We start from the raw sequence: 12397 nt of genomic DNA on the forward strand, positions 1-12397 counted from the left end.
CAACGCTTAAACCTGTTACTCTGTTAGAATATATTCACCACCCTCAACGAAAAGTAGTGAATAAAAACTATGAAAAGTTTTTCAATTCGACCTCTAATGTTTTAATTTTTGCAATGTACTTCCAAATTTGCTTCTTTTTTTTTTTTAATTCGACTAATGTTATTCCAAAATTTTCATATTACCCCCATTTTTTTTATATAAAAAATGAAAAAAAAAAAAAAGAACAAAAATTCAAGATGACAAGAGCTACTCCTTCAGCCATCTAGCCATTTTTGCACCTCAATTTTTTATTTTTTATTTTTATATAAAAAAATAAAAAAATTAGGGATAATATAAAAATTTTAAGATAACATTAGTCGAATAGAAAAAAAATTACAAATTTGTGGGGGGAAGGGGAGGGGGGCATTGCAAAAATTGAAATATTAGAAATCGAATTAAAAATCGCCCTAAACTTTGGGGGATAAAGTGTAATTTTCTCTTAAAAAACAAGCTCATGGTAGTGTCATTAAATTATGGAGATGGGGAGAAAAAAATACTAATCATAACAATATAGCATACTTCAGGTAGTAGCTAGTTCATGTTGGTTTTGATCTGTACTTACGAAAAAATATTTAGCAGCAGCAGCAAGTAAAATAAAGCTTACAACTCCAATTTTAACAGAAAATAATGGACCCAATAATTCTTTTTTGTGCTTGCTGTGATCCTTGACACTAGATGGGGTCTTCATAAACGAAGAATATGAATCAATTTCTGCCCTTGTTAATGCCGGTTTTAAAGAAGCCTTTACTGTCTCGAAATGACGGTCAGAGACAACAGTGGCATCAATGCTTTCCCTCAAAGCTACAATGCCAGCTTCCCTACACAGGCCTTCCAGTTCAGCCCCAGTGAAAAGGTCAGTATCTTCTGCTATTCTTCTGAGATCAACATCATCGTCTATTTTCATGTTACGTGAATGTACATGAAGTATCTCGCAGCGAGCTTCAAGATCGGGTGGCGGTACATATAGCACCTACAATTTCATAAAATGTCACAAAAGTCTTGACGACTATATTTCTCTCTATGAAAATGGACACGGTGAACAAAATCTCTTACCAGATCAAAGCGTCCAGGGCGCATAAGTGCAACATCAATTGCATGAGGACGATTTGTAGCAGCTAAAACAAGAATTCCCTTCAAAAGAAAATAAATGAACAAATGAGCATAAACTTCAATCATGGGAAGAAGCTAGAAGTTCTCACCATTTTATCATACAGAATTTTTTCATATAACTGGAAAATAAAATCATTAATGGGATCTAATGCTTACTTTAGCTTCTTCCAAACCATCCATTTCAGTAAGTAGAGTAGACAGAAGCCTCTCCCCTACTGTAGTGCTGTTGCTTGAACTCCCCCCTCTGCAATTAAAATGTAAACATAAATAAAGACGAAAAAAAAAAAAAAGTTCATTAATTGAGTGTTTGGATCCCATCTAAAAACAGATTTGAATCATTAGTGAAAATTCTTAACAGGATTATAATTAAAACAATCATACTCGCAACATTGAACACTTACACCACCTCTGGGAGAAAACAAATGAAACCACATTAAGGTTAAAAGCACTATAAGGCCAGTTGATTAACAAAGAAAATAGCCCTTTGACATCATACTTAATCCTGCAAGGCCAGGCTAGACAGAAATATGGTAAAAAATGGTTCATGATTATAAGCAGAAGACCTGGTTTTGGAACTATTTGGACCTCCTGATATTTTTCAACCACTTGATTGTTCAGGTTCCACTTCACCAAGCCACCATTTTGAGTTTCCAGAACAGCACATACATGCATACCGGCAAAAAGATATAATATATGTGGTGTCCTTGAATCACAGGGGTTGTTGGTAGACAAGCAACCAACGTGATTACATGCTCTCAATGTTTGAAATGCATAGACCATACCTTTAGAATGAAACATTTCATAACTTTAAATTTTGGAATAGTAAATTCAAAAATAGAAAAAGTCAAATGACGTATGTATGAGGATGAAATACAGTACCAATAAAAAAAATGAGGATGAAACACGGGCAAGCGTGCACACACAGAGGTGCCCACCTGCCCGTGCCCACGCGCGCACACACACAAAACCTGATTGAATAAATATAGCACACTAACCGTTTGGCAGCAACAACATCAGCCTCGTCAAAAAATATTATGCTTGGTGCTGCAAGGCGAGCTCTCTGAAATGTATTCCGCAACAAAGCTTCTCCCTCTCCAACATACATCGAATACATTTCTGCACCACTGATTCATACTTTATGAATTTTCAAGGCATACAACTCTAAAATTCGAAATTTTCAAGGCATACCCTCTTAGTTGGTTATTGTTTTGGTCTCCTTGGGCCACTGTTTTCTATCCCAAATCTTCCCAGAGGATGCAGCTCATTGACTAGCCCATTTACTAATCCCAAGATTGTTTTGCGATGTTACACATTTGTTTTGTCTACCACTTTGATTTAGAAACAAGTGGTTAAAATTGAAGCTTTCAGTCTCGAGGGCTTTTTAGTCTAGGTGAGTCATATAACAGGTGGGCTTCAACCCTAAGCATATTATAGCAACCAACAAAATGCAGCATCCCAGCAGCCCCTACGGCCTTCCAAAAAAACTACCATCTATTTTCTAATTATAATAAAATACTCCTGCTAAGTCTACATATCCCTTGTTGTGACTATGAAAAAGTTCGAACCTCAAGGAAAAAAAAGAAGCTTGGGCGGCATGAGCTGCAGCTTTAGCAAGGGTGGTTTTTGAACATCCTGGAGGCCCATGCAGAAGAATTCCACGTACTGGAGATATTCCCAGCCTCGAAAATGCAGCAGAATGTTTAATAGGCCACTCGACAGCTTGCTGGAGCTTTTTCTGCCCATGAATAAAGAAAGATATCCTTAAAAATTCCATCAGACCTTCAATGCAAAATGTGAATTCTATAGTACAAACCTTCAAATCTTTTAATCCTCCAATATCTTCCCAAGTCACCTTTGGGATTTCCACAGTAACACCTCTTGTTATGCTGGGCCCAACAATGGATCTAGCATGTTTCCAGTCTTCCACTGTTAAGCTGATCACAGCAGCATTTTCATTTGTATCGGAAGACCTTCTAACTGCAAACATGGTAGCCTCACGACATAAAGCTTCCAAATCAGCCCCAACATAGCCATTGCAAGACGCGGCTATAGCCCGTAAGTCAACATTGGGATCCAAAGGAACCTTCTTCGTGTAGAGCTGAAGAGTAATTAACATAAATTATTTTTTACCCTTAAGCAAATAATTGTACGATTACCTATCAAATATTCAATTAAACTAGCTAAAACAACTAGGGCTAAAACTCATTTTGGCTGCACATGACTGTCAAAACAATGCCATATTGGTAAATGAAACAATGAAATTCATGGTTAAGATTGCTTAAATTAGAATAACACGGGCCAAATTGAAAGCAAACCTAAATTGAGCATACCAAAATATATTTTAACCTAGTTGTCCCAAAAACTTAATTTGATAGGAAATAGCAAATTTAATTCAATACTTTTTAACACACCGCTCACGAGTGGGGTTCAAACTCCCTTAAAATAAGTGAGATCCAATAAATGAAATATTTAACTAAAATAAGAGGTAAAGTATGGAGTCAAGATTAAACTACGGACCAATACTCTGATTGCATGATAAATCACTTCCCAAAGTTTAAGCTGATGAAAAATAGTGAATTTAATCACTTCCTGAATATTTTCTGACATTGTCCAAAAATTAAATTTAATCTCAAACGCTATTGACAGCAGTTTAAGAGGCTGATGGGTGTTGCTGAACAATGAACTGTGGGGATAGCTCACAAATTTAACAGATTCATGTTTACCTTGAGAATTTGATAGCGCTCCTCCTCCGTAGGCGTAGTAACTTCAATTTCAGCATCAAAACGCCCTGATCTTCTAAGTGCAGGGTCAATTGCGTCCACTCTTTGTACATAGAAACAGATATTAAAAGCACATCCAAAGTTTTAGACAAAGAGTACAAAATTCAAATTGAATTAAATATTGAAAAGAACTGGAAATTACATGATATTGAACCTATAGTAGAGCTCATTAATGCCGCCATTAACAATTGAATAGCCACAACTTCAGTAGAAGTTTGGCTAGGTATTTAGGTTGGTGTTCATATGAAATTTATAAGAAATCATAGGAAATTTGAACCACAACAAAATAACAGCTCATAACCCTCAATAAGCCTTAGATACTGAAATAAGCTTTTACATAGCATGGAGAGTAATATACATCTAAAAATTTCCATGCCGTTCAATTTGAGTGACTCCCAAAATCAAGATAGATCAGGAAAAAAAAAAAATCCCAAAATTGACTTTAACTCCAGCTAGAAAGCTACACAAAATGTGATATGGCAAACTGTGGTCATATATTTCAAAAAAGTCCAGGTATATTCTATAAGTTAACACCATATTATACTATATATTAGAAAAAATAACTCTTTAGGAAAAAACTCATAGATATGTAATAGTCAAGTTTCGTACGTAGGAAAATAGAACTGAAGAAACTCTACAGATATGAGGGAGACAATAACCTGTTAGTGGATGCAACTACAACAACTTGTGTTGCAGAAGTTGAGGAAGGTATATTGGAGTCCATTAGTGTAAAGAGTTGCGAGGCTACACGAACATCTTGCTCCCTTCTGCATTTGAAACATAACTTATTGATTGTCACATTTTCACAATTCAGCTAGATGGCATGTTTCACATAACCTCATAGATCAACAATTTTTTTTTTTTTTTGATAAGTATATATATATAGATCAACAATAAATATACCATATGACATTATCTCTGCAATGTGCATAAAATGTCGATGTACATGTGCACACACACAACGGTAAAAAAGATAAGTATTGCAAAGCAAATAGGGATCATACAAGCTTGAGATTTTAGCCACAAGAAAGATAATCAACATTACATCAAAAGTAGTTGGATTAACTCCACTGTCAAAAAAAGAAAACATCAGTTGATCTCTTGGCTCATGATCAACACCATCCACAATTCAATTACCATGATTTGAAACTCACAGGACCACAAGACCACTTCTTTGACTAGAGCATAAAGGAACTATAATAATTAGAAAAATTAATTCTGACTCCAAAAGACCTGAGTTGCAACTCTCCCAAACACCATATATGTGCCCACCTCAACCCATCTCACACCATACACCCCAACCCAAAGAGAAAAATAAATAAAGAGCCCTCCTGTCCTTAGAGCACCTTCGAATATCTCAATTCCTTTTTTGATAAGTAAAAAGTTTTTTTGATAAGTGTATCTCAATTCCTACATAGTAGTTACTTTTTTACCCCGAATATTAATAGAAAGCACAGTTTCATGAAGTCATGGGATTTAAGGATGAGGTAAATATTTATCAAAGTACACTTTAACATCATCTCCACACCTGGAATCACGACGAGGACAAAGTGCATCTATTTCATCAATAAAGATAACTGATGGCTTGCCCATCATTGCATGGGATGATGCCTTTGAAAAGGCATCCCGCAAGACACTCTCACTTTCTCCAGCATGTGCTTTATGGACAGAATGTGGACTGCAGAAAATACCCACAAATAAAATTATTCACAAAATGATGAAACAAATAAAAAACCTTAATGATGTAAAATTATAAGCGTATAATAGTTAAAGAATACTGAAATGATTGTAAAATCAAAGCAACAACACCGCAACGAGGTGATAATGCAGTACCTGATAATGGTTAAATGAGCACCACATTCCTGAACAACTGCCCGTACCAAGCTTGTCTAGGATATAAGAAAATTAAAAATTAGCAATCAACTCTATTACTTCAACTACAAACATGCCAAACCAAGACATTGTCTCATCACCAACTATAAGCTACTCAGACAACTTGAAGCAAACTGACCAACCCAGACAGACATATCATGCAGGCAATCAGAGAATCTGAATTCAGAACATGGAATCAGTTATAAACCCTATCCTTACCATTCCCTGCATAGAATAACCCTCCATTTGGTTGATTGAAAATTAACTCAAAAAAATTTTAGCACAAACTTTCACTTCGTTTTTAGTTTCTCCTTTACTTTCTGAGAACCAAACATAACCAACAAAATTTTAACTGGCATTTTCAAGGACTAACCAGCTTCCGTTACTCAACAAGAATTCTCAACATTTGCATGAACCAATACCCAATGTCACTTTACCAATACTTCAACAGTTCATCGAAAGCAGAAATGTTTCTTTCCTAATACTGCATTTACTTCAACATAAAAAATACACATACATGTTCTCCATAGGACTCCGTTTTCTTAAACATAAAAGTTTTTGAGGAAGCAAATTCATTTATCAAGATTCAAATGGCAAACAGGATGAAAACATTGCTCAAACTTCACTGCAAAATACAGATTCGCATAAACACACCCTTTTTCTTTTCTTTGGGTAAATTAAATGGAAGTCCAATTTACACTGGAACATATTTAAGGGTCTCGATTTAACAGGCCATTGAAGAAGAAACAAATACCTTTCCCGTGCCCGGTGGACCGTACAGGAGCAAACCTCGAGGCCACTGGAAGCAAACCCAAAAACCAATTAGCACAGAAAAGTAAAGCCAGAACTTAAAGATAACCACGAATTACACTCAAAGGTAGAGCTAGTGTTGTTACTTTAAGACCGAGTTTTTGAGCTTCGCAAGAGTAGTAGAGAGGGAAAGTTATGAGCTCTCTAAGAGCCTGGAGAGCTTCGGCGTTCCCGGCAATCGCTTCCTCTGCTCTCCACTGCTTCTTGCTGTTGTTGTCGTTATTGCTGCTGGTGCTTCCATGGCTTTCCATGTGAGCAGCAAGTGCGCTCGCAGACACAGAGAGAGACTATGCGGGATTTTTTAGATTTTTGGAGACGCTGAGGAATATGGAGTATGGAGTCAGGGTATTATTGTCACTAGGCTATAACCTGCATATATATATACAAAATAATAGAGATCAATTAATAAAATAGTATCAATGTTTAGTCAAATAGGGATATTAATCACCCCAGAGCTTCAGAGCTCTTTGCACATTCTACGTATGTAAATACTATAATATGACATGTAGAAATTCAATGTTTACCAACATAATTATAAATATGTCAAGTACCCACTTAGAGAAAGTAATTATTTACGAGCCACCAAACACACCCTTAGCATAAAACCCAAAACATACACCTTTACCTGTCTTCCTTTTTTTCGTATGCTCTTCTCCTCTGTTGAAATTCCTCTTTTTCTTGGCAACTTTCAAGAGAGAAGTACAGAGACAGAGACGGAGAAAAAAAAATTTATGTTGCTTGACAGAGACAAAGACGAAGACAGAGAGACATAAAAAATTTTCTAACCCAAACTCTATTGAAAAGAATTCACTAATTCTGTCAATGTTTTATTGTGTACAAAGCAGGTCGGAGATAGTGGGATTAAAAAAAGTGATTTCCTTGTTTATTGATAAAAGAGCCGAACAACAAAGTTACAAAACGGTAGGCTTAAGATGGCTAGCGTGCAGTTAAAAAAAAAAAAACAAAGCAGTAGTTAGCTGGCGTGCACGTGGACCTATGGTACAAAAACAGTCAAACACTAAAACTTAATTAAACGGTGCATTTATAAAAGGGCATCTCTGTCAATTTTCATCGTCTTCTTTATTTTCCTCTAATCTCAACCTAAAAGCAAAAGGTATAAACAATGGCAAAAAAAATTCAAACCTAAAAATTTAATTGAGAGATCAAAAGGTAAACCCACGATTTAAGATGAATTTTCATTTAACAGAAATACAAACACAAACGATTTGAAGATGAATCGACGGCATGGAAGGTAAATTTCACCATAGTCGAAAAGGTTTCTTGCTTACCGCCGTCAAAGTGACTTGAAGTGGCGGTGCTATGAACACGAACAAGCAGTACGGGTCGGAGTCACGATTTTCCTTCCACGCCTGCTAGTGGAGGCACAAACTTGGGTGAAGATGCTGAAGAACACGACGTGAAGAAGAAAAAGAAGATGGCGGTGCTCCTATCAATAATTTGGTAGAATTAGGTTTTTTTTTTTAATATTTTACTTGTGTTTGACGTGGAGTAAATCTGAGGTGGAAATATTAGTTAGCATAATAATATGACATGGAAAATTCAAGTATGCTTTTTAAAAGTTATAAATAAAATATAGCATATGTCATACTTTTATTGAATGTGACGTGGCACACTAACGGAATCCGTTAAATCAATGAATGAAATTTAACTGCAAGAACTAAATTATTTTTTTTGCATATCACAGTGACCTCGGCTCTGAGTTCGTTTTGATATCATAGGGAATAAATTGTAAATCAGGTAAACTACAGGGGCTAATTTTGCATTTTTCCCCTTTTTTTTCTAATTTATTTTGGACATAAATTTCCTACAAATTAAAAACTCTTACAAACAATCTTAAAAAGCAACATGTGTCGTTTTAATATATTTAAAAAATATGTATTTCTCATGCTAAATAAACGAGTTTGAAACCTGTGCATTGCACAGGTTGTTTTTAAAAAGGAAAAAATAATAATAATTAGTGGATGCATAAATGACAGGAAGAAAAAAAAAATCAAGTAGGAAAAATTAAAAATTTTTGTTTAGAAAAATAAAAATTTTAGTTAAAAAAAAAATTCTTGTTTTTTAAATTAAAATTTTCGTTTTTTAAAAAAATTAAAAATTAAAAATATTATTTATTATTATTTTTAAATTTATAGAGGTATTTTTGTCTTATTGATAAATTTATATGGGCATTTTTATCTTTTTGCTAGCATTGAGGGATATTGACAATGTTTTTGTAGTTTAGGAGGACATTGTTACAATTGAAAGTTTGGGACGCATTGTCAATTAGATGGTAATTTGAGAGGTATGTAGACTTTATCCATAAAAGAATATATATACAAAATTTAAAAATTAAAAGGAATCACATATTGAAACTAATAATCCAAATTAAAAGGTATGCAAAAAAACTGTTATAATACAACAATAACAAAAAGATCATGGTTTGATTTTGTCCATGCCCTCATCTTTGCCTTCCCAAAATAACTTTATTTAAGATACTTTCAAAGAGAGAAAACTTTATTCTTGAATCATGCATAAGCAAAAGAAAAATATCATTCTACACTTGGTTTGAAAAATTGAGCATTTTTTGTTTTAACTTTTTACTTCTTAGAAAAATACTAATAATTCCAATTAAATTTCATTTCCCTCTAGAACACTTTTTCTTATGCCAAAATTATGTACCATATAAAAGCGACTGGTTTGTGGTTAAGGGGAATTAATAGTAGGAAGAGACAATTGTTATCAAACAAAATGAAAACTCATTTGTTAGGTCCGTTTTAACGGACAAAGCCATCAAAGAAGTTTTATAGCAGCATTCAGTGTTTTCAGAAGCAGAACTGAAAATAGTATAAAAAAATTGAAATGTTGTAAGCAGCTAAATATGAACGCTAAGATCAAATTGCATACCCTATTCACATTCTATATTTATCTACATTTTCTCAAATTCCAAATAGAGTATCCCATAAAGAAAAGAAGTTCTTAAATGTAAAATTAATCTTAGAAGCTTAACCTAAACATAAAAAATAAAAAATAAATAAAAATCCAAATCAGCAAACATTGCTTTGGCTGGTTATCCTAAAAAACCTTATTACAATCAAATGAACAAAATTACATCAATTACAACTTTCAATTAAAGTCGGACCCTTTTGTATTCAAGTTGCTCAGAGAATTAACCGCTAGCCACCTACCCTCATATCAAAATTCTTCATTTCCTCAGGCCTATGAACACTTGATATAATTTGAGAATAAAAGTAACAATTTGGCATTTCAAGGGCCAATCCCTCCACTCTCTCTAACTCACGGCTAGGAGATGTAAAACACTTGATATAATTTTTTGGATACTCATTTACATGAGACACAATCACAAAGTAAATAACTGACAGCCCACTACTAACATAACTGTTGACTTAGTTATGTGTAAACCAACTAAAAAACATAAACCATAACACAGGAAAAGCCCTAAAATATGTGATTCACATTAAAGTAGGAGTGCATTTCCTGAATTTGCTGAACTACATGATACTATGTATAATTTTGTTGTGTAATTCTTTTAACTAAAGAGTATGATCAAAGAATGCAATAGTAAAGAGTATAATTACATAACCAAGAAAATCTATTAAAAAAAATACTACACGCACAACAGTATGAAATGAATGCTTAATAAAAAAAATTTAAAAAAGAGGGAACTAAATAAAAATTTTCATTGAAACATTTGCATAGTGATTATAAAACATTATTAAGGAATTAATCTAATCTAATTGTTACTACTTAAAGTTTCGAGGAGCCCAACACGTGTATGATCCTAAAAGGGATACACAAATCAAGTGGGTTGTGGGTAACCAAATCCTTAAGGCTGGATGGACATTCAGCTTTTGAGAGACAGAGAAGGAGGCACAGAGAAATTAGATTACCAACAATAAAGGAGCAAGCAGTCCATCCACCGCGCTTGGATCCACGAACCGGATTACCCATGTCAAAACTGCAGAAAGATCCCAATGGCTAAAGTCATCTTCAGACCAAAACTTATTAAGTAAATTTCAGAAAAAAAACAAAAAGAAATCTAAAACATACGATGAGACACAAACGGCGCAGAGTTTTAAAGGTTGAGAACTGGATATTTTTATAAAGACAGAAGCATAATAAACACTATTTTAAAATAATTCTAAAACACATTAAACTTACTTAGAGGAAATGGAGTTTTAGAGGAGGATGTTTGCAAATTCGAGGTTTGACAAATCTAAAGGTAGATTCGAAGAAGGCCAGGGAAAAGTAATCAAGTACCGTTTAGAAAGGGTTATATATAGTTTGCAATTTTTGATGGCTTTGACTGTTCTTGTATTTGAAAAATTACTGGGTACTCCAAAATCATCAAAAAAAATCCACCCCCGACCATCTAAACCAAAAACACCACAAAGAAAAACAACAGTAAATTGGGTTTCTTCCACTACATCACAAAAGATCTAGGGTTCACGCAATCACTGAAACTATAAATTGACTTTTTGGCATTCAGATTTTTACGAAGCCTGATGATTTCTTCTCTTGGTGATTAAATGCAAATGATGAGAAGAAACACTGACTTACCTCTCAGAGATTAAGGGCCTGAGAATTAGAGAGAGAGAGAGAGAGAGAGAGAATGGGCAATCGAGACAAAACACGGGTTTAGTGTACTTGAAAAGAGTGATTCAACCCAATAACGTTTAGAAATGGTTATACGTAGTTTGCAGTTTTTGACGGCGGTTGAGCAGTTTGATAAAAAGGCCAAAGGATACGAAGAAAACCTGATGAAGAGGAGTTGAGATTTTCGGCTGCCTCAAGCGTCAACATAACCCTTTTTTTTTTTTTTTTTTTCTGTTTTTTTGGTTAAATACCTAATATCCTGGGATTTAGGAACTTTATTTTTACTCCAACAGGTTTCATTTCTATTACAGGACCTCCTGGGGTTTTGATAAAAGACCAATTTAGTCCATCCGTTAGTTGATCGTTAAGACTGACACGTGGACCAATCAGATGTTGACATGTGACACCTATTTAATTTTTTTTTTTTTAATACATTTTTTTAATTTTAAAAACAAAATTTTTAAAAAAATTAGTGCCACGTGTCAACATCTGATTGGTCCATGTGTCAGTCTTAACGGTCAATTAACAGATGAACTAAGTTAGTCCTTTATCAAAACCCCAGAGGGGGGTCCTGTGATAAAAATGAAACCCCAGGAGGGTAAAAATAAAGTTCCTAAACCCCAGGGGTATTAGGTATTTAACCACTTTTTTTTTTCTTTTCTTTTCTTTTTTTAATTTGAGAAGAAAGATATTAAAGGAAAATTCAAATTTGAGGTATTAGTATTAAATTTAAGATGATAAAATTCATTTTAAGTGATACCGTCCCTAAATGGTTAATCTTCCACCCATACGTTTTAGTTTTAAATCAAAAAATAAAATTTTAGGCATTAGAAATTAAATATTAACTTATACAAATTTAACAAAAAAAAAAAACAAAATCTAACAGGACTAGAAAGAGAGAGATTTTTCTACAATTTTTTTTTTTTTTGAATAAAGCCACATCAGACTTTGGCAGATACCTGTCTGACTCTTGGCAGCCTAATAGCAGGACTCGATGAAGAGATGTTATTGAGCATTTTAGTTATGGCATGGCTTCAAAACGTGTGTTTTGATTTATAAATTTAAACGCACAGTTTCATTTAAAATAAATACCTGTCAGCAAAATATAACGCCACATGTCAGGCTCTTAGCTTCTTCTCCAAAAAAACTCCCCTATTTTATATATATAT

At 34.0% G+C, this 12397-nt stretch overlaps 1 protein-coding gene across 13 annotated transcripts; it reads right to left on the reverse strand.

Annotated features, from left to right (window-relative positions):
- Nucleotides 1-519: 519 nt before the first annotated feature.
- On the reverse strand, nt 520-11403 carry LOC132177649 (cell division control protein 48 homolog B). 13 transcript variants are annotated; one of them, XM_059590059.1, is made up of 15 exons: nt 11193-11403; nt 10523-10590; nt 7901-7981; nt 6698-6980; nt 6556-6600; nt 5763-5818; nt 5458-5607; nt 4589-4696; nt 3873-3972; nt 2963-3247; nt 2715-2884; nt 2145-2273; nt 1306-1393; nt 1093-1170; nt 520-1009 (listed from the first exon to the last, which is right to left on the reverse strand). In XM_059590059.1, exons 4-15 carry the CDS (start codon nt 6860-6862, stop codon nt 560-562), a joined length of 1824 nt encoding a protein of 607 aa, XP_059446042.1. In that variant the 5' UTR covers nt 6863-6980; nt 7901-7981; nt 10523-10590; nt 11193-11403; the 3' UTR covers nt 520-559. The 13 variants fall into 13 exon arrangements, with proteins under 13 accessions (XP_059446042.1, XP_059446043.1, XP_059446039.1 ...); XM_059590060.1 differs by having other exon boundaries at nt 7901-7984; XM_059590056.1 differs by having other exon boundaries at nt 7901-8014.
- Nucleotides 11404-12397: the final 994 nt, after the last annotated feature.

Source organism: Corylus avellana, chromosome ca4 (genome assembly GCF_901000735.1).
Source record: "Corylus avellana chromosome ca4, CavTom2PMs-1.0".
Classification (NCBI taxonomy): domain Eukaryota; kingdom Viridiplantae; phylum Streptophyta; class Magnoliopsida; order Fagales; family Betulaceae; genus Corylus; species Corylus avellana.